The 26,205-nt window shown below is 38.2% G+C and overlaps 1 protein-coding gene across 1 annotated transcript; it reads right to left on the minus strand.

Moving 5' to 3' along the window:
- Positions 1-81: 81 nt before the first annotated feature.
- Positions 82-25,770, minus strand: cdh16 (cadherin 16, KSP-cadherin). Its single transcript, XM_086071343.1, has 17 exons — positions 25,726-25,770; positions 25,507-25,602; positions 23,907-24,041; positions 23,504-23,633; positions 21,846-22,004; positions 20,657-20,853; positions 17,174-17,299; positions 14,879-15,029; positions 13,420-13,632; positions 11,989-12,065; positions 9,057-9,248; positions 5,671-5,912; positions 5,472-5,602; positions 3,965-4,204; positions 1,125-1,241; positions 694-810; positions 82-521 (listed from the first exon to the last, which is right to left on the minus strand). The coding sequence occupies exons 1-17, from the start codon at positions 25,768-25,770 to the stop codon at positions 421-423; spliced, it is 2,469 nt and encodes an 822-aa protein (XP_085927469.1). The 3' UTR covers positions 82-420.
- Positions 25,771-26,205: the final 435 nt, after the last annotated feature.

The following is a 26,205-nucleotide window of genomic DNA, read 5'->3' on the forward strand; positions in this document are numbered from 1 at the left end:
AAAGCCCGTTTCAATGTATCCTCCCAAGTTTCTTACCGTTTAGGCCGTTCGTCCACACAAGGGAAAAAAAAATAAAAAATCTAAATCAAAACTAGCCTTTAATGTTTTCGTTTAATCTGATGATGGGTTTACACCAATTTGTTATCAATTTCAGAAGACAAGGAATAAAGTAAAACTGAAATTGTGCCTAATATAACAAACTACATATTTGCAGCATAAAGAAGGCACAGATGTAAACAACTACACCTAAAATGGCATTAAACATATATAACAAACAGCATCATATCTCAAACAAAAAATTTAAACCTTAACATAGCTTTGACGCCGCAAATACTCTACAATTGATCAGAACTTGAAATGCAGCGTCACTTTCCGAAAGCAGAATGGTTCCATCAGTGCACTGGGTGGACATGATCATATTTAGATAGCCATTTTCAGAGGAACTCTTTCCTGGTTTGTGTTCTCTGGCTGTTTGGGGCTCTGGTAGGACAGTCGCACAAACACAACAACGAGGATCACACCTACGGTAAAAAAATTAAATAAATAAAAATAAGCACAATAACAAAACCAGTGGTAATAACATATCACAATGTCACATATTGAAAGACTATTATGAGGAAAGCATAAAAAAAAAAACTAGCAACAGTATCTGTATTTGACGATAATTGTGACGTTGACCCAATGAATACTGACCTATGACCCCAAATGTACCAAGCAGAGTGCCCACTGCAGACTGGATAGTTGGCATGCCCTGCAGCTGCTTGGCTGCCATTTTGCAGTTCCCCCTGATGTTGCAAGGACACACCGTCACTAAAAGAAGACGATAGAACGACTCGGTCATTGCGCAATAACCATTCGGGTCAGGGGCAGGCGTATGAGATCGTATTAGAGTGATGTGTTCCATTCCAAATACATTCCTTATTAAATTCCTTTATTAAATTTCCTGGAAATACATCATTTTGTTGTTGATGAAAAAAACGTCCTTGTCAGAGGCTCGATTGGAACCCTCCTGCATCACGAGAATAGAACAAGGCTAAACTACCGCACTGTTTTGATTTCCCCCCCCCCCAAGTGTCCTATAATGTCCAAGGCTGTTTGCTCACCAGTAGGATCGTGACTACTACCTGGTAAATTTATGAAGGTGCTCCTAGGAGGAGAACTGCTGTCAGAGATGGTGAAGGGCACCGTGTAAACCTCGGGGGCCAGATACGGTGTGTTCAGGGAGAGGTTGGTGTGAGTATCTAAGGAAGGAAAAAAAAAAAAAAAAAACACGCTTACATGCATAGTCTGCCTGCACTTCCATCACCAAAATAGTTTTACTACCTGTGCCAATACTTAGACATGGTCCCAGCAGGCGTAACGGTTTACTTTGAGCCACCAAAATTGGCATGTGCGACTTGTGCATCTCAATGGAAACGGCCTCGTTACGTCAGACTTGCAAATTCTCAAATAGGCCAAACGGGGCTCGTACCGGCGGCAAAATCAATGATGAATCGACGGCATGCTTGCAGTGCAAACGCACGAGCAGTTGTGCGCACACATGCCCAACTAAATATACACACACACACACACACATCAAAATCTTGCTGTCCGTCAACCCTGCAACAAACTCACTTGACGTTCACTTCGCGACAGAACGCCGTCACCCGCACACTTTTGTGGAGTGTGCTGGATTGGAGCTCTTTATCTTATCGGTGAAAATCAGTTTTAAATACACGGCTGGTCTGTATGACGTGAGAGCGGGCCCTGTAAGGGGAAGCGTTTGAACCCTTATCTGAGCTTCTTACACTTGCACCTTACCGTCATCCCCCCTACACACTTGCCAGTCCAAACAAGCTATGCAACGCTTTTAGAAACTGTTTACCTGTTTAGTTTTTCTCCTCCGCGTGCTATTTCATATGTGGCTTGTACCATGCAGGTTTGTTTTTGTAGGCTTTTACAATGATGAAGGTTGATCACATAAAATGCATCAAATACAGGGTGAGTCATGACCACTTACTGCGAAGGAAAATCAGACATAAGTGGAGCCTCATTTGCATCGATGGGCACGTCGACACAAAAACAGCAGCCATTTGATGGCGAGGTACAACACTTTGTGCGCGATTCCTCTTTTAGCCTCCGTGAGCTGGAAGGAACGACGTCGATGACGCCAAAGAAATCACGCAGTTCAGCTGAAAGTTATCATTACTGCTGCAAGCTCAATCAAAACCAAAAAGAGGAGGAGGCGAAGCGGGAGGGGCGGCACCTGAGAGGAAAGCGGTTGAGATGTGGTAAATGGACTGCTTGCCTTGTTGGCCTACCTGTATATTATTATTATATACTAACTTTCTACCATAAAAATAATAACAATTAACTCATTTCATGCTAACATTCACACCATGATGACTGAGTGTGCCACCATGGAAACAACAAAGCTCATTCACATTCGCACAACATGATAGCTAGATGTTAGCTAGCTAGCTAGCTAGCCAGATAGATAGATAGATAGATAGATAGATAGATAGATAGATAGATAGATAGATAGATAGATAGATAGATAGATAGATAGATAGATAGATAGATAGATAGATAGATAGATAGATAGATAGATAGATAGACAGATAGAGAGAGAGAGAGAGAGAGAGATAGATAGATAGATAGATAGATAGATAGATAGATAGATAGATAGATAGATAGATAGATAGATAGATAGATAGATAGATAGATAGATAGATAGATAGATAGATAGATAGATAGATAGATGGATAGATAGATAGATAGATGTTTAAACATACTTGCAAATATGTTCTAAACTATTTAAATATGTTTGAAAGTACTTGAAAATATGTGTAAAAGTATTTGAGTAAAAAAATCTTGCTCTCCGCATTGGCAGTTAAATATAAATCTGAAATATTTGGTATTCAGAGTCCTTAAATAAAATCCAGTACAATCAATCAATCGATCGATCGATCACTCAATCAATCAATCAATCAATCAATCAATCAATCAATCAATCAATCAATCAATCAATCATTCATTCATTCATTCATTCATTCATTCATTCATTCATCGACGGGTACTACGGATACTACCAGTAAGGGTAATTTGACCAGCATTCTTCCATTTGCAAGATAATTAATACCTCCACCCACATGCCGTTCATGTAATGAAAAGAATGTGAAAAGAATACGCCTCATTTGAGAGCCAAGAGAAACAAGCTTACATGCAGGGAGCGCAACAAGGCCAGATTATTGTTTCCTTGACTACAGATGTGTGAGTATTGGGCCCAGTCTGTTATTAAGAAAAACATCAGTGCTCTTATTGCTCAGCCTTCTTTTCTTTGCTGTCATAATCATTTCAATAGTGTCATATAAAAGAAAGGGCACAGAATGGCTCTTTTTAGGCAAAAGTGCATTTAAAAGCATTATCCCAGCAACAGAATGCAAATACAATATTACACTTTTGGGTTATAAAATGGTAGGTTAGGAAAATTGGCTGAATCTTAAGTTTTGGTGACCAGTAGATGACACTTTATCAGTTTCTTTGGCGCATGGAATATTGTGTTTTTCTTTGTAGTCCTTTATCTGTTAAAGATATCATTTTTACCTTGAAGGTGACAATTCACGTCATTTCTTACCATTTGAAACGGTTCCCAGGTATCTTAATGAGTCTGTGAAATGCATTGCGCAAATTTGTCAAATTGTGATGTCACAAAAACGGGCAGCAAATAAAATATTTACTTGTCCGTTTAATTTCATACTTGATGAGTGGGAACACACTCCCACTATTTGTATACAAGCAATTAAAAAGCCATTATTCCATAATTAGTCTTTAATCTTTCTCAATCAAATGCCTATAATCCACACTACTGTCACCAGCTGTTTAAATGAACTAAAATGAAACCGTCTTTTAATGTCACAAAACGTGAAAAAAAAAGAGTTAAAAAAAAAAAGAAGCATTATCAAAACCAAAAGCGATACCTCACCGTTGATGGGAGTGAGCTTCCAGTTGCGTCGTACCGTGGCGTCGCTCCTCAGCGAGAAGTTGAGTCTTCCTCCGTGTTGCGGGCCATCGCTGTCCCGCGAGGCCAGCACCAGCGCTTGGTCTTCCCAGCGAGGGGTACACAGGTACTTCCAGGAGTAGTCACCCACCAACACTGGACTGTTGTCATTCACATCCAGAATTTGCACCGTGACCAAGGTTGATGCAGATAAGGAGGCGTTTCCTTGATTAAAAAAAAATAATAATAAAATGAATATTCCATGAGTAGATTTAGAACAACTACTAAACACATAATTTAATTTCTTAATGGCATTAATCTACTGTGTACTGTATACAATAATACACATAAGTGTGCATATCTGGTTGGCATGGTGTGCTGGTTGGGGCTGATAAATAAATTACTAAAATTACTAGGAGTGCCACAATTATTATATATTTTTTTTTACGCACAATTAATGAGTAGTTATAGGTTTAATAATAATGCATATAGTTGTGGAGACTGGGGTCAATGTGTATTTTACAATTTCAAAAATGTGCAGAATTTCACAAATTATTTCATATTAAAGATTAGATAGTTCTTAATATGAAAAGAAAAATGCACAGAGCTGTCCAACGTCCTACAAAAGCAATTATGCCATTTAGTGGCAGAAAAATGACCTCAACACAAATCAATATCACATTCGTTTTTTTTACAGTACAGGACATCTTTTTAATTTTACCAAAATTTTTATGAATTTTGAAATTACTTTATCAATGACTAAAAGATGAAGTCATATTTGTATTAATTTTGCCACTTTTATGTTAAGAGTATGAAAACTTAAAAAAAAAACATTTTATTCTACATTTTATTGTACAGTTAGAACAAATATAAAATTTGCAATTAATCGTGAGTTAACTATTGGAGTCATGCAATTAATTATGATTAAAAATTTGCCAAAAAAACCTAAAATGTACGTATTAAAAAAAAATACATTTAGTTATACATACAGTACAAACAAAAGTTTGGACACACCTTCCCTTGCAATGCATTTTCTTTATTTTTATGACTATTTACATTGAAGGCATCAAAATTATGAATGGACACATGTGGAGTTATGTACTTTAAAAAAGTGAAACATTGAAAACATGTTTTATAAATCAAATTTTTTTTTTTCCAAAATAGTCACTCTTTGTTTTGATGATTTTTTTTGCACACTCTTGGCAACAGAATTGAAGGAGGTAAGAATGCCAAGAGTGTGCAAAGCAATAATCAAGGGTGGCTATTTTGTAGAAACTTGAATATATAACGTTTTCAGTTATTTCACCTTTTTTTTACATAACTCCGCATGTGTTCATTCTTAGTTTTGATGCCTACAGTGAGAATCTACACTGTAAATATGAGAATTCAATAAGGTGTGTCTAAACTTTTGACCTGTACTGTATATTGATTATGTATTGGATTAATCAATTCATTGTGGTGCAGTAATGACTGATAATGAAATCCATCTTACGTCCATCCACTGCAATGACCTCCATTGTATATGTACTGTTCTCCTCTCTGTCCAATGCTTGCACAGTTTTCAGCTCACCCGAGTACTTCCCTATTGAAAAGTGCTTCTTGGTGTCCCCCTGAAGGGAATATCTAAAAAAACAAAACACACATTTATCTCTGTGGAACTTCATTGACGATAATTTTTGGGTGAAAATTACCTGATTGGGTGAGAATCGGGGTCATAGCCTCGGATGGTGGCAATAACCCGCCCTGGTTCTTCACCCTCTCTGACGGTCACCTCATAATGACTTTGAGATAGAACTGGACCTTCGTTTACGTCGTCAACATAAATCGATACGGTTGCTGTTGATGAAGGACCATAGCGGCCACGGACCAGAGCTACTGGGTTCTGGGCACTGAGAACCAGGATGTACTCACTCTCACGCTCAAAGTCAATAACCTGCATAACAGAGGGAAAACACAGACTGCAGTTCAGTTGTTCTTAATCGTAATTTTTTTTTTTTTTAAACGCAAATTGTTTAAGACCACTAAAGTGTATGGGTTAGACACTGCAAAGAGTTCATATTTGACTCCACATTTGTTTAAAAGTCAAATGAGATGTAGTGGTGTCAATTTTTAATCCAACGACTTTTTTCTGGTGTTCTGGAGACTTAAATTTGATATTCTACCATTTAACAATACAGGACAAGATGAGGGTCAAGGGGGTCAAACTAATTTTAATTCATGGGCCACTTTCAACCAAATGTGATCAAAATAACCAATAAATGATGACAGATGTAAATAATTATGTGTACATTCTGAAACTATTGTCATTTGTTATCTTACTGCAGAGTAATCTGAAATTTATTAACAAGATTTTTGTATCAAATCCTGAGCAACTGCTTAATTTCAGAATGTCATTGAAGTGGTTGTCAGTGCGCTCTCTAGTGGACAAAATTAGTAACGACAATAATTTTACTGAAAACTGCTGTTTGTGTTGTCCTCACGGGCCAGACTGGACCCCCCGACGGGCCGGTTCTGGCCTGCAGGCCGTATGTTTGACACCACTGGTCAAGACAAAGCATTGAAGTCACGAAGTTATTTTGAGAAGCGATGGCTTATTTCAAAGGGAAAATAAAAAATAAACAAACCAATAGAAGAAAGTTCATTTGTAGTTCTAAAAATATTTAGGGTGGTTTTTTTTTTTACTCTCTTTTTTGCCTCTCTCATAATGATTTTCCTCTCTCCTAATGATTTTCCTTTCTCCTACAGGCCATTACAATTACATACAAATGACCAATTATGTAAATTAGGCGATGATGTCATTTAGTGACTTTTAGGACCGCCAATCACTTTCTTTACTGGGGGAGTTGGCAACACTGATGAGATGTCATAAGTGGGGGAAAAAAATTACAAATATTTTTGGGAGGTGAGAGTTAAGAGCAGGCTAAGTAAGTACAAAAAGGCCAAAAAATAATTCTGAGCGCTTTAATGGTTACAAAATTGGAGGGACGTCAAAAAGGATGTAACTCCAGGAAGACGAGGTAAAGAGACTCTTGGAAGGGGTGACGAGACGCAGCCGGCGCACTCGCAATCACGAACGCGCGCACTCACTCGGAAGAGCTGTGTGAAACAAGATATTATCGAGCAACTGCTGTCTGACATCAGGCTGCTCGCGCCGAGTGCGTCTCTGTTGCCAGGGAGCGAGAACGCAGACCTTTGGCGGGGGACGTATGGGTAACTGCCACTGACTGGAAGTGACGCATCAAACTACTCATTGTGCATCAGCACATTAGAACATCTGTGATAAATATCAGTCACCTAAGCTAAACTCCGGTCCACGGTGGCTTTTACTTGATGCCAAAGGTATTTAAAAACACATAATACAGTATACTGAATCTCTAGCAGTCACTCCCAACAATCAAAAAGCCATGTATGATGTTTGGTCTGTTGCAAGTGTGAATAAGCGTGAATATAAGTGTGAATGGTTGTCTCCACGTGTCAGCCATTGCAACTGGTACACGAACAGACATCTACAAATTTCGGTTGAACCATTTTCACTGCAGATTTCATTTTTATGAGTCATCTGAAGTGTTGAATTCATTTCCATGTCAACTGAATTATTTTTAGATTTATATTCAGCTCTCATTCTCAAAATCCGGCCCTCTGGCCTGTGTGCTTAACTGCCATTAGTCTCTGCACATACAATCGAATTATTCTCTCTGGCTGTGAGCAGAGTGTGATTTCTAGTAATAAATGCGTCTGCCTTCCGGCAACGACCTCGCTTGGTGACGCAAAAAATTAAAGTTAATTTCGAGAGTGTGTGTCATTTTTTCTTTTCTTTTTTTTTCTACTTGTGAAGGATGCATTCAAGTAGTTAATCACAATAAACAAATAGCATTTGAACATTTTCTTTTCCATCTCATTGTTAAAATGCTTACAAACAATTAGATATGGCAAAGCTAAACACTAAAATAAAATTAACATTAAAAACAACAATAAATCAAAGCTATTTGATATCGCCTCTAAAAACAAGTTGTAATCTGAAATGAAAGTTAATTATTAATAATTGAACCATATTTGATGTCCCTGAAATATCCTGAGCAAATGGTGCAGCGTTTATTGAGACTGAATTTCCCTCCTCGATCTGATTAAAAACAGGAAGGGCCGGCAATCGTAAACGTTAAAACACGTTCAATGTCCTTATGTGTGTGGTCATCATCAAGTTGCAGCCAGTCAACCGACTGATTGTCACATGAAACTGAATAATAGCTGCTGGACATGAAGAGAGAAGCAACTGGTGTTTGTATAGCGTGTCTTAAATTATTCGCTATAATAGAAATGACAAGGAGAAGAGTTTGCAACCGCAATGCACAGCATTACCAAATAAGCTAACAGTTATCCTAGCTTGTTTGATTACTTTTGCTTGTCTTCAGTATGGAAATGAACACCACATGAAAGATGCTGACAAACTAACTAACTAACTAACTAACTAACTAACTAACTAACTAACTAACTAACTAACTAACTAACTAACTAACTAACTGACTGACTAATTAACTAACTAGCTAGTTAGTTGATTGGCATCTAACTAACTAGCTGTGTTAGTTAGTTAGTTAGTTAGTTAGTTAGTGAGCTAGTTAGTTAGTGAGCTAGTTGGTTACCAATTGGTTAGTTGGTTATTTAGTTAGTAAGTTAGACAGTTAGATAGTTAGTTAGCATCTAACAAACGTTAGTTAGTTAGTTTGTTAGTAAGTTAGTTGGTTACTAATTGGTTAGTTAGTTAGATAGGTAGATAGTTAGTTGGTAACTAACTAACTAGGTAACTAACTAACCAATTAGTAACCAACTAACTTACTAACAAATAACAATTTCTCCGTTAGTTAGTTAGTTAGTTAGTGAGATAGATAGATAGATAGATAGATAACTAACTAATGGAGAAATTTGCATCTCAGTATTATGAAACTGTCAGCATACATTTTTGATACTCCTGTCATGAGAAGAATCCGAAAAAAATAAAAAGTACATTGTAAATCATGATGACAATCGATTGGAAATCAATACATTTTCAATGTCAACAAGAATATTGAATGAAACTGTTTACCTTTGAAAGGACAAGTGAAACCTCATTTGTTTGCCTGTCTGTCAGCAATGAGAAGACTTCTTCCTCGTTCCCGGACTCTAAACGATAATTCACTTGCCAGCTGTCTCCTCCTCGAACATCAGCATCTCCTGCCAGCACAGCTGTTACTGTGGTGCCTACTGGAGCATCCTCAGAGATGTGGAAGGGTCCATACTGCCCGGAAAATGACAGAAAATGTATTACTGCATATCAACGGTGAGGTTTTACATGGCTAATGATTATTCACTGGCATTGTACCCAACAAAAGTTAACATAAACTCAATGAACACTTTGGAGATTAAATTAGCTTTCTTTTAGGTCCAACATCAATGAAGTTGGCTTTTTTTCTTCTTCTGAAGGGTTGAAGAAAAACGCACCACGGACACTAAAATCTTGTACAAAGTCGTTAGAACTACTTTGGAATCCACAGTCTTTCAAAACAAGTGTCGGCCCACCCTGAATTGTGGCCTGTTGCCCTCCTGGTGTTGGCTAACCTTTATTAACGCACCAGTTTAGACAGCCTTTTAATCTGCCACTCACTAATGTCCTCTCGTGAAGCAGCATGCCTCTGATCTGGCTGCCCCAGCTGCAGGGTGGCTGAACCCAGCCCTGTCACCACTCACCTCCCACATCAGCCGAGTTGCCGCTGCCTTCACAAGGCGATGGAAAATGCTGCTCTGCTCAGGCATGACCTGCTCAAGAGCATTTTCCACCTCACTGTTTGTGTGTAACTGCGGCGGTGACTATGGACTGCAGGATTGGGAATTTATTGGCAAATGCAGTGGGACGTCCTTTTATCTGTCCATGAATTTATATAGAGATTCATTTAGCAGCAAATCCCAGGTGACGAGGTCACATATAGGCGCACCCATTTAGTCTAAGGTCGCGGTCAAGACTCGAACTCAGAACCTCACAAATGTGAGGAATACTTGTGAACCACTTATTACGCCGTGCTTTAAAATGTTTATTTTTTACTGCTCAAAACAAGGCGCAAAAGTGATTTTGACTTTTTTTTTTTACAATTCTATATTATAGTTATTTCAGTCTTTTTTGTTTATTTGTATTAATTGTTTTTGTTATTTTAAACTCCTGTTAAAGGTGATAAGCCAAACAGTTTAGGATTTTTCATGATTTTGGGGTGGCCCACAGCCCTGGCTGTTTCCCACGAGAGTAGATCCGCCCCTGCCCTAAGCACATCTTCATCAAAAATGGACCGATCCACTTTATGTGCCAGTTTGACCCAACTTTCTGGGTTGTTTTATACAAAATGAGCCAATTTTATGACTCAAGTAAAGCATCTGGCCAAGTTGTTTTACACTAAGAGAGCCATTTCTTGACTCAAGACTGACCCCAAGTAGCGGATCTGTCCATTTTTGACCCAAAGTTGGGTTATTTTTGACCCAACTGCTTTTATAGTGAAGTGTAATCGGTAACAAGACGACAATTTTTCAAGCAGCGTTTACTTGAAGATCTTAATTAATAATTAATGTGGCGCACACAGTATGTTCACAAATCAGACCTTGATAGAGACAGCACAAAGTAAATACTTTCGCTTCTGACACCGAACTGTATTCATTTATGAGGTACTTTAAAGAGAAATGTTGTTGCTATTTTCTTTTACTATACCTAGTTTATTTGCATATTTAGAAAAGCTCCATAGGTTAGATTTCTTCGCAGTATCAGGTGTGTCGCGCCCCTGTTGGACGTGGGTGTCGCAATCACGCACACTTTTTCAACACCCGCACGTGTCAAAAGTTATGTTTTACATATGCCGAAAATGAATGGCCCCCGGGGCCGTAAAATTGGACTAAAAGCAATCCAAATAATGAATTTCTAGCCTTCAAGCATATTCTTTCGTGGCTCCAAATGCGCGCGCAGGCTGTCAGAGTGACTCCAGACTGACAAAGAAAAGCAGAATGACTTAACAGCGTGATGGCTCTCCCACGCATCACTCAACCGTCATGACTTTTCTCTTTTCTGTTAAGATGGCACACGTGGGCGGGAGCGCGCGGGCTCCGTCTAACGGCCTCAGCATGGTCCAGCCGTCCGTCGTCAATAACATCCATCCTATGCAGGGGGTCACAGCCTGGAGCCTGCCGTATATCTTTGCTGAGATTGGATGAGAAGCTACAGTCTTAGTTTTTTTTTTTTTTTTTTTTTTTAAGAGCTCAGTATTGTTCATTCGGAAATGTCATCATCATTGCTCTTTTATTATTATTATTATTATTTTTTTTTTTTTTTGTGTGTGTGTGTGTGGGTGAATGTGTATGTGCGTGCGTGCGTGCGTGCGTGCGTGTATTTGTTAGCTCACCAGAAAACCTATTAGAAAAAATCTCATACCGTTCACCTAAACCGAACACCAGGAGACCCGAGGGGACCAAAGAAAACCAAGGAAGGTGAAATCCAGCACCGACCAGACACCCCGCACCAGAACTCCTCCCCAGCCCAAGAAACATCCAGACCCCAACAAATCCAAAAAACATAAACAAAACACAAAACAAAAAACATAAAATCAGGGAGGCCTACAGTCTACAGTCTTAGTTTTGATTCCGATTCTGAAATAATTTCTGATGTCACTTTCAACGTGGCGGTGCTCTGCTGCGGGGTGGTGGGCTGCTCTAAAAATACACCAGTGGAAACTTTCTCTCCAAAGGAAGCTAATGCGATTAAACTATAAGAGCACTGTCTACTTAGAATACAAAGAAGAGAATAAAACTCAGATAACACGTTGCCATCTCCATGAGCCTTGGATTTAGAGGGCACGCTTTATTTAGTTCCCCCGCCAGGAAAATTAAATCAGTGACCTGCAGAGTCATGGTCTTGCAGGCATCGAGCCGCTTATATTGGTCAGGGGTTTGTTTTTGTTTTTCTCTTACCGATGAATATTTTCATTGCAGGCCGTTTTTTGTCGTACCTCGTGTTGGGAGAAGACCGGTGGGTTGTTGTTCTCGTCTTGCACTGTCACCACCACAGTGCATGAACTGTTCAGACCTGCAAAGGGACATTGTTACACCTTTTATTGGTGACTCGGGGTCAGGCCGGAACGCCAATAAAAGATGAGGAAGGAACAGCAAGTACCTCATCTTGCCTCCATCTCATCCTCATGCATGACTCACGCAGCAGATGTTTATACTTCGTGTTTATTGGCCAATCTTTTAGCGGGCTACCCCGCTGTTGTTGATGCGCTGTGATTTGGGACTTAATATTTGATATGTTTGTCTTTTTTCCAATCACTAATATGTTAACGAATTAACCCAAAAACAGTATTTACAGTATCTTTTATTTTTAGGATAATGGCATGCTCTAGGAAAAATTTAGCCGTCATAACTAAGGTAAGAGATCCACAGTAATAACTAATAATTGCGATTCACTCGAGGGAGTTCTTCACATGATCAATCTAGGACTCGACTGCTCCACGGTGACATTCTGTACAATACTTCGAGCTGATTGGTCGATGCGGCATCTTACGCACGTTTGTTTTGACCAATCACGACAACAGATGAAAATGTCGTCTTCGGTTTCGTCTTAGGGAGAAAAAAGGCACGAACATACCCAACAAACATGTATGTTTCACGTTTTGTAAATATTGATGACAAATGTTCTTTTTGTAAAGTTGTACCGGAAAGTCTAACACATTTATTTTTTGATTGCCGCACTTAGATGCTTTTTGGAAGGATATTGAAAATTATTTTATGTGTCAATCAAAAAATATTATATTGGATGGTAAAACCATTATTACCCTTTTGAATCTAAGAATAAAACATTTTCAACTTTGGTCCCTTTGTACGTTTTATTGGGAACATTTTATATCCATAAATGTAAATTTCTCTCCTTGAAACCTTTATTTAAATTATTTTTGATTGAAATTGACAATTATTTGAAGTCTCTTAAATTTGTAACAAACAAGAAATGTTGTTTGATAATTAATATCCATGCAGAATTTTATATATATATATAAAAAAAACTCTTGGAGCTAACTGAATGTTATTGTTTATGTTAAGTTTTTAATTTTATTGAATTTTCCCCCGTTTTTAATTTTATTGAATTTTCCCCCGTTTTTAATTTTATTGAATTTTCCCCCGTTTTTAATTTTAATTTTATTTTATTATGTGGTTTATGTAAATTGGATCAACTTCCTGGTTTCGTCACAGCGGCATTTCCTGCCCTAAACAATGCCTGATTGGTCCGACCTAAAAAAGGTCGGTTGCGAACGTATCAGCGGGAGCGGTACAAGATGGATTCTCGTAGTATTTGTGAACAAATACCGCGAGAATTCAGCTTGCTGGCACGGTTAAGTAATATCAGTAGTTGTTTACAGTGAAATAAATAAAAACTCTTCTGTCACCTTTTGCATCTTCAGCAGTGATGGTGAGCGTGTACTGCGGTGCTGTTCCTTCCATGCTGTCTGCTTGGACCGAGATGACACCCGAGTCCCGGTCCACTCTGAAGAGAGCGCGGGGACTCTCTGGGATTTGGCCAACCAAGCGGTAGAAGATTCGCACATTGTCCGTCTTGGGATCGTCATTATCAGCTGCCTGAACTGTCAAGATCTCCGTTCCTGGAGATAAAGTAAAATATGCGCCAGTCAGTTTTGAGTCTCTGGTCTTTGCAACAGGTTTGGGAGATGACTTTTTCCTTGAAATAATAAAGGCAAATGCCAAAAAAGCTTTTATCACAGGACCTCATGTGTCACAACCCTGTGTGTGTTTTTTAGAAGGTTTATACAATGGATGAACAAAGGGTTTTTTTTATGTACTGTACCTTTCTCTTAAAAGATAGGTTATTTGGTATGGAAGCGTATTGCATTCACTCAAAAAAAACAAACTTTTTCTAACAAATTTTTTGGGGGAGCTTTGTTTTTTTTAGGGGTTTTTTTCTGTTTAATTTAATATTTTTCCCTGTTTTAAAAAATATATATTCTGTTTAAATTTTTTTATATTTTCCTCTGTTTTTCTGATTTTTAATTTTTCTGAGTAATTTCCCCCTGTTTTATAAAATAATTATTTTCTCTTTTTTTGAGTATTTTTTTTAAAGTGGGTTTCCCTCAGAGATCAGAGAACAAACCACAATACAGTATACACATTCATTCCTTTATTGAGAGCCAGTAAGTAAACATGACCATCTTATTGCATACGGAGGTATGCGGGAAAGTGTCTGCTTCCGCTATTAGCGAGTCTGCAACAAGTCACTTGGAGTTCAGAGGTAATTATTTTTTTTACTAATAATACTAATAATTATTCTGTTCTTTTGAATATATATTTTTATATATTTTTTAAATACTTTCCCCATTGTTTTTCAGAGTAATTTTTCCTCTTGTTTTTCAGAATATTTTTTTTCAGCCTGTTTTTTTGAATATTTTTTTGGCAGAAAAAAAATTCAGTAAAACAGAAAAAAAAATCTGAAAAACAGAAAAAAACATATATAAAAAAAACCAAAGCTCCCCCCAAAAATTAGTCAGAAAAACAGGTGGTTTTTTTCCCCAAGTGAATGCATTACGCTTCCGTAATTTGGAATATATTATAAATAAATTAAAAAAAGAAAAGAAAGGTTTGCTGCTGATAATTCCCCAAATTAAAAAAATACTGTAAAAATCGCACAATTATTCAAACGTATTGCTAAAAAAAAAGTTGACTTTTGTCTTTTATTAGAATACTGTACAGCTACGTCACCTATCGCAGTGACACTGTATGGCAGATTTTTCTGTGAGACATACGTTTCTTGAGCTGAAATCTGTTTACAATGGCGCAAAGAAGTGACATGAAAGTGACATAAAAGTGACAAATCTGTTGACAGTGGTTACCCACCTCGAGCAGCCAGTTCCTTGACCACGGTGTGATACTGAGCCTGTGGAAACGTTGGTCTGTTGTCATTGGCGTCACCCACCATGACTCTTAACTCCACCGGCTTGGCGATCTCTCGGCCATCTGGACGCTCCACCACAATGTTGATGAGGAACTGACTCAAGCAAAGAGAAAAAATATTTTCAATAGTTAAGTTCTTTAATACTAAGCCTGTTCATGAATAAATTAGCAACACTAGTCCAAATATGGTGTGCTGGTTACTACTGCTTTAGTGGAATATGAGTTAAACGACAAAATCCAGCCGTTTTTATCCATTTCAGAAAGCGGCCATTTTGCCACTTGCTGTCGACTGAAGATGACATTAGTGTTCCTCAGGTCTTAGGTAACAACCAATCACAGCGCAGCTGCAGAAAACAAATGAGCTCTGATTGGTTGTTTCCTGAGCTCTGAGCAACATTGATGTCATCGTCAGTACACATAATATTGTCAAGGAATGTTTAAGGTTGACTTCTACTTTGAGGATTGACCTGTTATTTTTTCCACAAGTGGAGATGTTGGCAACGGGTGTAAATGTGGTGGACGTCGGATGTTTCAAAGAAAGTTCAGCTAGCTCTGATGGATTTCACTATTGTTTGTACCAATCTTTAGAGCGCGCTGAAATGATCCAGGCGCATGGAAAAGCTGAGTTGAAAAGGACTTTTGTCATAGGTGATATGGCATGACTCCTTCTTGTGATTGACTCCACAAGTTTTACACAAGCCTCTAAAATGTTTACACTAGCATAACAGTTCTTCCTGCCTCCTCTCATTTGGTCTGCATTACATGAGCGCTGTTTTGTGTTCTGGTTAGCAGCTGCCTGTCAGACGCACTATTTTAAGGAGCATAATCATCAATCGCAATTTGTCTCAGGTTTGATAAATCACATTGCGAGTGCTAAACTTGCAAATACTCCTCCCCAGGATGTGCAAAATTAATTGTGCGGCAGAAGCGATCTTGCATGCACCCAGTTAGTGGATCAGTTTCCACATCTGTTCGTGTAAGCGGCAAGGTTTTGTAGACAAGCCATAAAAAGTTAATCGTTTCATGAAGTGTCCCCATTAAACTGTGTGCAGAACAGAAGAAATGTGTAAATGTTTGAAGATCAATAAAACAAATAAATTAATCAACTGACCAAACCCAGAAAACAGGTGAGCTCTGATGTTTGAAATGTGAGCCCCTGGGCACTTTGACGCTAATTTCAGTCAACAACAGGGGGCGGTGCTGCATAAAATGTTTGTGTCCTTGGATAGATTAAAACGTTTGGATTATTCTGCTTAATTCTTATTCCATGGATGCAATATTCATCAGAGTACAGTGTTTCGACTAGTGGAGGCACATTTTTGGACGTCCCCTTCCTAAGTTGCACATTTGTTGTGAACCCCTAATGCACGTGAAAGAAAATAGGTTAGAGCAATTAAATTTAATTGATTTACTGCAATGAATTGGAATGGACTTATTTCAGTTCAATTCAAAAATAACATTTTCCTTTGCCATGGTGTGCTTGTTGGTCATGAAGGGACCATATTTAGACCAGTGGAGCTGCATAGAACATATTATTGCCCCCCCCCCCAACAAAAAAAGGGTTGACTTAGCCTTTAAAAGTGAAAAGATTGTGATTCTTAACTCATTCACTACCATTGACGGCAATAGACGTCAAAAATTCATTTGAACTATTTCTATTAGTTTAATTTTTTTTTCCACTTTTGTTAACAAGAGTATGAAAACCTAGGGGAATTTTTTCCTGTTTAATCGTGAGTTAACTATTTAAGTTAACTCACTAATAAAACCAATTAATAGTAATTAATCGCATGACTTCAATAGTAATTAATCGCATGACTTCAATAGTTCATGAGTTAACTATTGAAGTCATGTGATTAATTACAATTAATTAGTTTAGTTTTAATTGTAATTAATCACATGACTTCAATAGTTAACTCACGATTAATCAAAATTTTTATTTTTTCTAGATTTTCATACTTTTGTTAACAAAAGTGGAAAAAAAGTTAAAATCATAGAAAAAGTTACAATTTATTTTTGACGTCTAAAGCCGTCAATGGCAGTGAAAGAGTTAAGAGTAACATACTTCAAGTAGAGATTTCTGCTGCTTTGGCGCTCACCACAGTCAATGACACAACATTACTACCACACTTAAACAGAGGCTCGTAGCTACATTAGAGTGTTTACATCTTTTAAACATCAATTCTAAGCACAGCATTCATTATTTGGTGCAGGAGATGTTTAGCTTGCAAGTTTACAGACCTGGTCTTGGGTTTCTCTGTCCAGAGGTGCGTTGAGATAAATGACTCCTTCTCTACTGATGGTGAAGAGCATCTCTGGAAACTCCCCCGCGAGACTGTACTCGGCTTGACTTCCACTCCATTTCACCTTGATAAACATACACACGGGGGCACTCAACATGCAGTGTAATTCATTTAAGAAATCATGTTGTGCAACTTTGAAAAGGACACAGCACTTTAGGATAGGACCGCGCTTCGCATGTGTTATAATAAGTGACTATTTATGATCAACTCTTAGAGCAATTCAAGAGGCTCTGTATGCGTAAAGCTAAGCTACCAGTTGTTTACATGATAAGGAGCCAGCTGATGATGTGAAACAGAGAGCGTAGCCAAAACTAACTCTGCTGGCTGAAGGGGATTTTCCGTTCTTCTTTACAGCCCTTGACGGAGTGCTGTGCGGCGTGGCTGAAAGGGCCTCAGACGCAGTCCAGCAGCACCCAACAAGGAGCGGAGGCTAGCGCAGCCAATGCACACGCACAAACGACACAACACACGTGTATCTCCTCAAGTCACCGTCACGCTGCCTCCGCAGACGAGTGGCCAAATGCTTTTGTGTACATATCAAAACATTACCCAGCTGGCCGCCTTTCATTGTTAGCGTGTTTTTGGACCTTTTGACACTAAAGAGTCTGTATTATTGTTTGAAGGGTTCCTTCTGTCTCCCGTAGATAATTTGTGCGTGGGTTGCATCATTTCATGCAGAAAAATGCCCAACATAAAACATACGGGTAACGAGGTAAGCAAATAAGTGTTTTTGTTTTTTCCATTTCATATTTTCAAGATGAAAATAATTTACAGACATAGGGCGGAGGTTTTACTTTATAGTCGTTGAATTAACATGATTTCAACAAATACAATTTAAATTTTTTTTTGTGCAAATAGGTAAGCAATCATAAAATGCAATAAAGTACCAATAAAGTATTAATTGAACCTACTATTGACAATTGACAAGTTGTTATCATTACAAGAGACAGGAGAAATAATTGAGTTTTTTTTTTTAAACAGCTATACCTAATTCAATGACTAGCAATATTATTATCACTGACGGAGCTAAAGTGTTGACAATTGATATTACACATAATTCCAATGAGCATAAAAATGTTCCTACATCTGTCTTTTTTTTCTTACTGCTGTTTTATTTCCTTCAAAACAACCACGCATATCAAAATTTCTACTATGTTATTTAGTCTGCTAAAATGAGTCTGAAACAACTGTATTTTACATTTTATGTGTTATATAATATGAACCATTGCCAAGAGCCACTTTCTTAATGGCATTCATATTTCAGATAGCAAAAAAAAAATTATTCTTAATGCAACTCTGAATCCTGCGTGATGCAAATAGCTTCAGCCGCACACGGATATGAATATCATTTGGGATTTAATCTGAGTTTAAGTGCCGATGGACAAATGTCGAGAGCCGCACATCAATTTTGCTCCCCAAAAAATTGCAGTGGAAGTGATTTAATGTAGTAAAGAACCTTGACTAAACCATTCACAGAGAGCGACGCTTCTCTTCCACTCCAAAGTCTCACTCGATTGCATTACTAAATCCAAGTGCCTTGACTGATTGCTTTCCACAATCACACATTTAGGCAGGAAATTTGACGCTTGTAAATAACAAGAATGAAATAAGTCGTCACAAGCCTGCATGTAGATTTCTATTTCAGTTCAATAACAATGTACATACTGTACTGTATCCATTTTTCCTTGTTCACCTAAAGAGGGAACGTTACGCTGCTATTAACGCCGATGACGGCCAAACCGAAATGAAACATGCAATTATTCGCGTCTATGACAATCAAACGTGCCTACACTTGTGATCCACACACTTTGAGTGGGTGGACGGGACTGTTATACAGGAGAGATGAGAGGCGGAGGGCGAGTGTGGGGGTGGAGACAGAAAGCAGGAGGAGGAAGGGGGCTGTTGTGATGTTCGCTACCTGCTGGGCTCCCTGACTCACATTTCAAGCCATATAATTCAAAACCAGCAGCAATATCGGAAGAGGTTTCTTTTTCATCATAGACTCGATCAAATGACTTTTTTCTTTCACAAATGATTATCAAAGGCCTTGTGAGATATTTATACTGTACACTCTAAACAACAGTTGGGTCGAAAATAACCCAAATTGGTTAAATAGATAAATAAATAAATAAATAAAATTAAAAAATTGACCAATCCACTACTTAGGTCAATTTGACCCAACTTTCTGGGTTGTTTTGTACAAAAAAAAATATATATATATATATATATATATAATTTTTTAGAGTGAAGACACTCTCTAAAAATATTTGGGTAAAAAAATAGCCCAGTATGGGTCAAATAGGTACTGACCCAAACCCCCAGAAAAAAACAACAAATTACAATAATATTTTCCATGCAGCCCCCACTAGCCTCAAAATGGCATTCAGATTTATGTTGCATTTGCGGAATACGAATTAAACAGCAAAATCCACATGTTATCCATCTCAGGGGGCAGCCATTTTGTCACTTGCTGTCGAATGCAAATGACATCATAGTTACTCAGGGCTCGGTTAACGACCAATCATGGCTCAGCTTGCGAACGTCACATGACCACACTCAGAAAAACAGGTGAGCCGTGACTAGTTGTTAACTGAGCCCTGGGCAACTGTGATGTCATTTTCGGTTGACAGCAAGTGGAAAAATGGCCGCCTCCAGAGATGGAGGTCATTTTGATTGATGGATTGCTGCTTAAAGAATGTTCCACAAACGCAATATAAATCTGAATGTCGTGCTTAGTCAAGTAGGGGTGCATAAAACATATGATTCGAGAGGAATGCTTTGGTTTGACTTCCCCTATAACTTCTTTTAATACTTTTTGAGTTTAATACAAAACAACCTCTTTTTTTTGTACACAACAACCCTAGTGTTTGAGGTTATATATTTGGTTATTTTTGACTCAATTGTTTTTAAAGTTAAGTTTGTGGTCCAGTCAGGAATCAGCCATTAGCTGCCGTGATCAGCTACATAAAACTCAAAGCTGTGAACTTGTAGAATGTAATTTGGAACCTTGAATTTCATTTAAACAAATGACATTTTGAATACTGTATGTAAAAAAAAAAACCTCACTGTGGTAGGAAAAGTGATGGAGGGGGAATGTGAATGATTATTGTGAGTTCAAGTGACTCAGTCAGGATGTAGCCTGAAAAGATCCATGGCATTCAAATCGCATCAATAATTCAGAATTTGGTCTTTCAAGCAAGACCCGAGAAGCCCTAAAAACAGCAACCGGAAATGTGATACCAAGATTATTGACAGTTGAGTTCATTGTAATTTGATATCATAGATGCAACTGCACAAACTCTGCAATATGGTTGAACGGAAGATAAAAAATAGCTTGAATGTTGCGGCGTTGGGAGTGTTTCATTCGTTCTCATTGTCAGTCTACTCGATTACAAGCTAATGAGCCGATGGGCGGATTTACCTGAGAGATGGCGATGGGGTACGGGCCCGGGAGGTTCTCCTGCAATCGTACGGGATCAGGTGATGCCCAAGTATTGCCCGTCACCTCAACGGTGACAATGCCAGTGGTGAAAAAAGCGTTTGATTTCCCAGCCATGTCCTTGACCATCACCGATAGTTTATATCTGCCGCACATCTCCGGGTCCAGTGTTGAGGCTCCTGGTAATGATTTAGTTTAAAATTTCATTTAATTGAAAGAGATGGCAGTGAGTGAGTGGTTAGGAATGCGGTCTGTGAATGAAGTTGGTGGTTCAATCAATGGATGAGATGATGAAATGAACCCATGCTTGCTCTCCCTTTGAGTGCCCTTTTATAGTCACAGGGCACTAATTGCATGCAAGTCGATTTGAAAATTATAATCTTACCTTGGCTATTTTGTTCTAAGTGCCATTGAAAATGAAGATTGTTCATGGTTCGGACATACAGTATCGCATAATCAGGCTTGGGGAGTAACGGAATACACGCACCGCCGTTACGTAATCAGATTACATTTTTTTTTTTAACCGTATTCCATTACAGTTACAGGAAAAACATGTAATCAGATTACAGGTACATTTATTAAAAATGGGGATTACTTCGAGGCATTACAATTTCTACGATGAGAAAGAGTGCGAAAGAGGGCGAGAGACAGAGAGAGAGAGAGCGCGTGCACGCCCGCGCGAGTGGGACCGTTGCTACATGTCGGTCTGAACGAACTGACGAGTCGTGTCCTCCACACGCGGGCTGTTTGAAAAAGCTTCACGGACGGGAGGAGGAAACAGCGACCGGTATTCATTGGAATTTACTCGGAGTAAAAGTTTGAGCTGAGAGTTCAGCGACATGCTACGCGCTGTAGCTTTTTAATTACACAAGGATTTTTGCTATTTGTAGGCTGCCCGGGTCCCTATCACCCGCAGGGGCACATTGTATAGAATATATATTGTGGTGATATTTATTTTTATTTTGTCTTCATGAGCATACTCAATATTGCAGTAATCCAAAAGTAATCCAGTTACATTACTTTCATATTATGCTACTTCGATTACTTAACAAAAATTTTTTAGCAGGTAACTTTTAACTGTAAACGGATGACATTTTAAAAGTAACCCTCCCAACCCTGCGTATAATATATGCATGACATTTCCCAGCTGCGACTTTTTATAAGGACTGACCGTCCTCTGTGAGAGAAACCTCGCCAGTGATGGAATCAATGAAGAACATCTGAGGGGAGGGGATTCTGGGTGTCTGCTCCATGAGGCGCAAACGCAGCTCGGCGTGGGCAGTGTTGCGGTCATCACGATCCAGCGCCTCCACCTGCATGAAGGGTATCCCTGAGACACGCACGTGGCGGGTGCAAAGTCAAAAGAGATTTGCATCAATGTGGGTGCCAAGTAAGCACGATAGTGTGAGGTGAGGTATTACATTACAGTTAATTAAATTCATAATAGGCAGGATTCAAAAATATATATATATTTTTTTAAAGTAAATAAATAAATAAATGTGTGTCGGCTGTTGGTTCCCAATTTCTCACGTGGATTTCATTGACTTGTGTGGAACTGTATTGCTGAGCACTGGGGTGTCCAAACTTTTCCATCCAAGGGCAACACATTTTTTTTGTTTACGTATAAAACACAATAAAATAATGGCAAGGCAAAGAAGCATATTTACATAGTGCTTATAATACACAGTGCAGTGCTTCACATAGTTGAAAATACAACACTCAAAGGCAGAACATTTTTGGGAAAAAATTATTAAAAGCAGCATTTTTTATCTGGATTTAAAAGCATTTTGGTGCTAACTTTAGTTATTTGGCATCTAATTCCATTGGAGTGCAGCATAACAGCTAAATGCTGATTCACCATGTCCTCAATCAAACAAACAAACAAACAAACAATTACTATATACATTCTTTACGTAATGTATTTATTTTGGGAGACTGCTTCGTCAAGGCTTTCTGTTAAAGGTCATGAGGAAAATAGTTTCAGATTTTCTAAAATTCAGAATTTTGTTGCTATTTTAGCTGTAAATTTATGTCTTAGCCTATAGAGAAAAATTTAATAGTAGTAATACCCATTACAAATTATTTTTTTGACAGCTACACTTCTGACACTATTTTTTTTTAAACTCATTCACTCCCAGCCATTTTCACTGAAGCAACCGCCTTTGCTCCCGGCTTGTTTTACTGGATTTTGACTGATTCTGCAAGGCCCACAGAATATTATGTTCTATTGCTATAAAAACATGGAACCTACCAAAAGAAAGATTAGAGTCTCTTCTTTCATCAGGAAAGAAAGTATATTTCTATCTGTTTCTGTTTTGCAGCAATTAGCATTAGAATATAGCTAAGTGTCTTCATTATTCACAAATGTGTTTAAAAACTGTGGGTAAATGAGCTTTGTTGCAACATGGCCCTGGTTGATCTCTTATACTCTGCTGCCACCTGCTGGTCGTTTTTGCAATAACTACCAATGCTTCAAGCGTTCTCTTCAGTTCAGAGGCTGCATCAAAGCCTTCTGTATGCTGTAGCATAAAAACAACATTAAAAAAACGTATAAATATGTTTTTGGGACCGTGGTAAATTTACAATAGGACTTACTTATACGTTTTTGGCCCCCGAGCCGTAGTTTGGATGCCACTGGCATAGCTCTTCTTGACGATCAACTTAAACAATGTCAAGCAAAGCCTTGGCAGAGGTATGCACACTAATGAGTACCATTCTAGTTGAAGTGTGTCTTCAGTCAATCGGACGCATGCAATACGTCATATCTACGTAAATGAGACATTTAAATAGCATATTCAAATGTGAGCCTTGTGGGCGGGGCTCCCTTACCGTTCAGAAGGCCCAGCTGCACGCTGCCCCTCATGCTCTCCTGAATGAAAGCGGGCACATTGTCGTTCTTGTCGATGACGCACACTTCGACCGTGAAGCTCTGGCGCTGCCCTGACATTCTGAAGGACACCTTGGAAGACCCAGAAACAGAATCGGTGACTTTCATCTTTGCATGTTCCATTGTTCAACACATTAGTGTGATTTGGGAGTTGTTTATTTTATTTTATGCCATGTCATGACCAAACTTAGTTGGGGTGATTCAACTTTGGAATGTTTTTCACAGTCATAAGGACACACCATGGAAACGGATTGCTTTTAATTACACGGCATTATGTTTTTAAATGGAAGTAGATTGCGTAATTGTGATGTTTTAAGAAACACTTCTTCATAAATGCCTAAATACCTGCAGAGAGTAGGACGGCTGCTTCTCCCGGTCCAGTGGTTTTAGAGCATAAAGAAACTGAGAGTCCACTCCAAAGATCCCTTCATCGTCTCCTGTTACCACCAAGTCACTGTAATTGCCTGGAAGACTGTGAAGCTGAGGAGCACACAATGTTAGTCTGAAAAGCAAACCATCACAAACTCAAAAACCTAAATTTACTTGTCAACGGGGAAAATGTCGTTTTAATCCACTGGATGTTGCCATTTACCGTCGTCACATATTAAAAACAAGCAGAATGCAAAATGTGATGCTCTCGAGTCTCTACTGAACTCAGTCAATTTAATTCAAGATCGGCTTTTAGAAATGTAAAAGTAGAAAGATGATGAAAAGCAAATTTAAACACAGTAGCCTACAATTATTAAACCTGTTCTATTTATAGAACCCCAAGTGGGTTCACTAGTTGAGAAGTGAACAACACCAATTCTTTCCTCAAAACGTGACCGTGATGACGCGAAGCGAACAAATCAAAGTGCCGTATCACAAAATGGTTGCACACATTGCAGGGGGGGGGGGGGGGGGGCGTTTGAGTGACAGGCACGCACAAAATGCCGCCTGCCCACCGGACCAGCTGGACCGAATGAGAACGCTCAGTGAGAATTCTTTAAAGCGAGCCGGGTGATGACGGCAGCGCGCGCACTAATCTTCAACCTTGAGTGCCGAGTGAGACTAAAAGAGGCAGATGCTTTTTTTGTGCCTTCCTATAGACTATTTGATTTGTTAACTTAAAAGGTTTGCAATATTCGGGAAAATTTTTATTCTGCCACTGTTGGATGGATGGTTTTCATTCTGTGAGAAAGGACACCGATTTTTTTTTTTCTCTTATTGTTTTTGACGCTGATGTGGTCTATATGTGGATTCTCCTGCCTCGGTCTATGTACTGTATACCAGATCGAATGAAATTCAATTTAAAAGTTCTCTATTTATTTGATATCTCTAAATTTTTATTGACACTGTCAGAGCTGTATAATATAACCTTGAGTTTACAGTATTTTACTGTATTTTATTTATATATATATATATATATATATATATATATATATATATATATATATATATATATATATATATATATATATACGTATTTTTTTAAATTAAATTTATTAAAGTACATTTTGCACAAATAAGTAGACCCCGAGAAAAAGACTGACAACTTGTTAAGTTGGTATCCATAAAAGTCATGGAGGTCGTAGAAAATACTAGAAGTTGTCGTTTTCGTTGTGGGATGCATTCATTTTTTGCATGAGTTCATTTGATTGAAACTGAACATTTTGTAATCTATGCATTCTATTGCAACCTTACTTTCATATTGTGAGTTAAGCGCATACTCCACAGAACACATTTTGTCAAAATTTTGGAAATAATTGTTCAATGAGATATGGAATAAAATCTTTACATCTTTCGAAAGGGGTTTACTCATATATGCTGAGCACTGTATATATATATATATATATATATATATATATATATATATATATATATATATATATATATATATATATATATATATATATATATATATGATAAATGGATAAATGTAATGTACTAAAGAAAACCGTCTTACCTTGGATAAATACCACGGGAAAATGCCATCGTAGTTCTCTGGAACGCCTATTTTAACATTTGCTCCTAAGCAGCATGCAAATATGTTTATCAGCACCTGGAAAGCAACCACATAGAATGTATTTCGGTAACAATCTTTTTCACACTACCTTTCCTATTCCATGTGGACCCCCCCCCCCCCCACCCCCACCCCCAATAGATTAAAAGGTAAGGATCTTACTGTGAGCGCCAAAATGAGTGTTGTCCCGGCCCCGCAATCAGCCATGACTACCTGTAAATGGTAAAACGGATCGCTTGAGACCCGGAACAGATTGTTCTTGTTACTGAATCACAAGCATCGTATTGTTTCATCAGAACGTATAATAATAATAATAATAAGTAATACAAGTAATCCAAGGGAATCCGAAATATATTCAAGACGACCTTTAAAGACAATGTTTTATTTGATTCCTACCTCCTTCAAAATGATGAGTGCGTTCCCTTTGAGAGGTGTGAGCAGAGTTTAAATTGGCTGGAAAAAGTCTCGTTCTTCTACTCCCTCGGTGGATTAATGGTTAACACAATCAAATATCCCCGCTTAATTACCATGTTTCCTTCCTGTGAAACCAAAGCCAGAGTAGAACCATTCTGCTGATGAATATTCAAAAGGATGCTAATTCTACTAACCAACTTCACTGAACCGAAACATTTTTTTATCTTG

Source organism: Leptonotus elevatus, chromosome 3 (assembly GCF_054856555.1).
Source record: "Leptonotus elevatus isolate MCC_2025b chromosome 3, RoL_Lele_1.0, whole genome shotgun sequence".
In the NCBI taxonomy this organism is placed as follows: domain Eukaryota; kingdom Metazoa; phylum Chordata; class Actinopteri; order Syngnathiformes; family Syngnathidae; genus Leptonotus; species Leptonotus elevatus.

What these genes read in the sequence shown, in the direction of transcription:
- cdh16 (XM_086071343.1), bottom strand. Translation starts at nt 25,770, where the DNA reads ATGGCTGATTGCGGGGCCGGGACAACACTCATTTTGGCGCTCACA. An exon ending in ACAGAGAAACCCAAGACCAG is followed by an intron (nt 15,030 to 17,173) that starts GTCTGTAAACTT and finishes TGCTTGAGTCAG; the next exon opens with TTCCTCATCAACATTGTGGT. An exon ending in CGGTCTTCTCCCAACACGAG is followed by an intron (nt 9,249 to 11,988) that starts GTACGACAAAAA and finishes TTTTCCGGGCAG; the next exon opens with TATGGACCCTTCCACATCTC.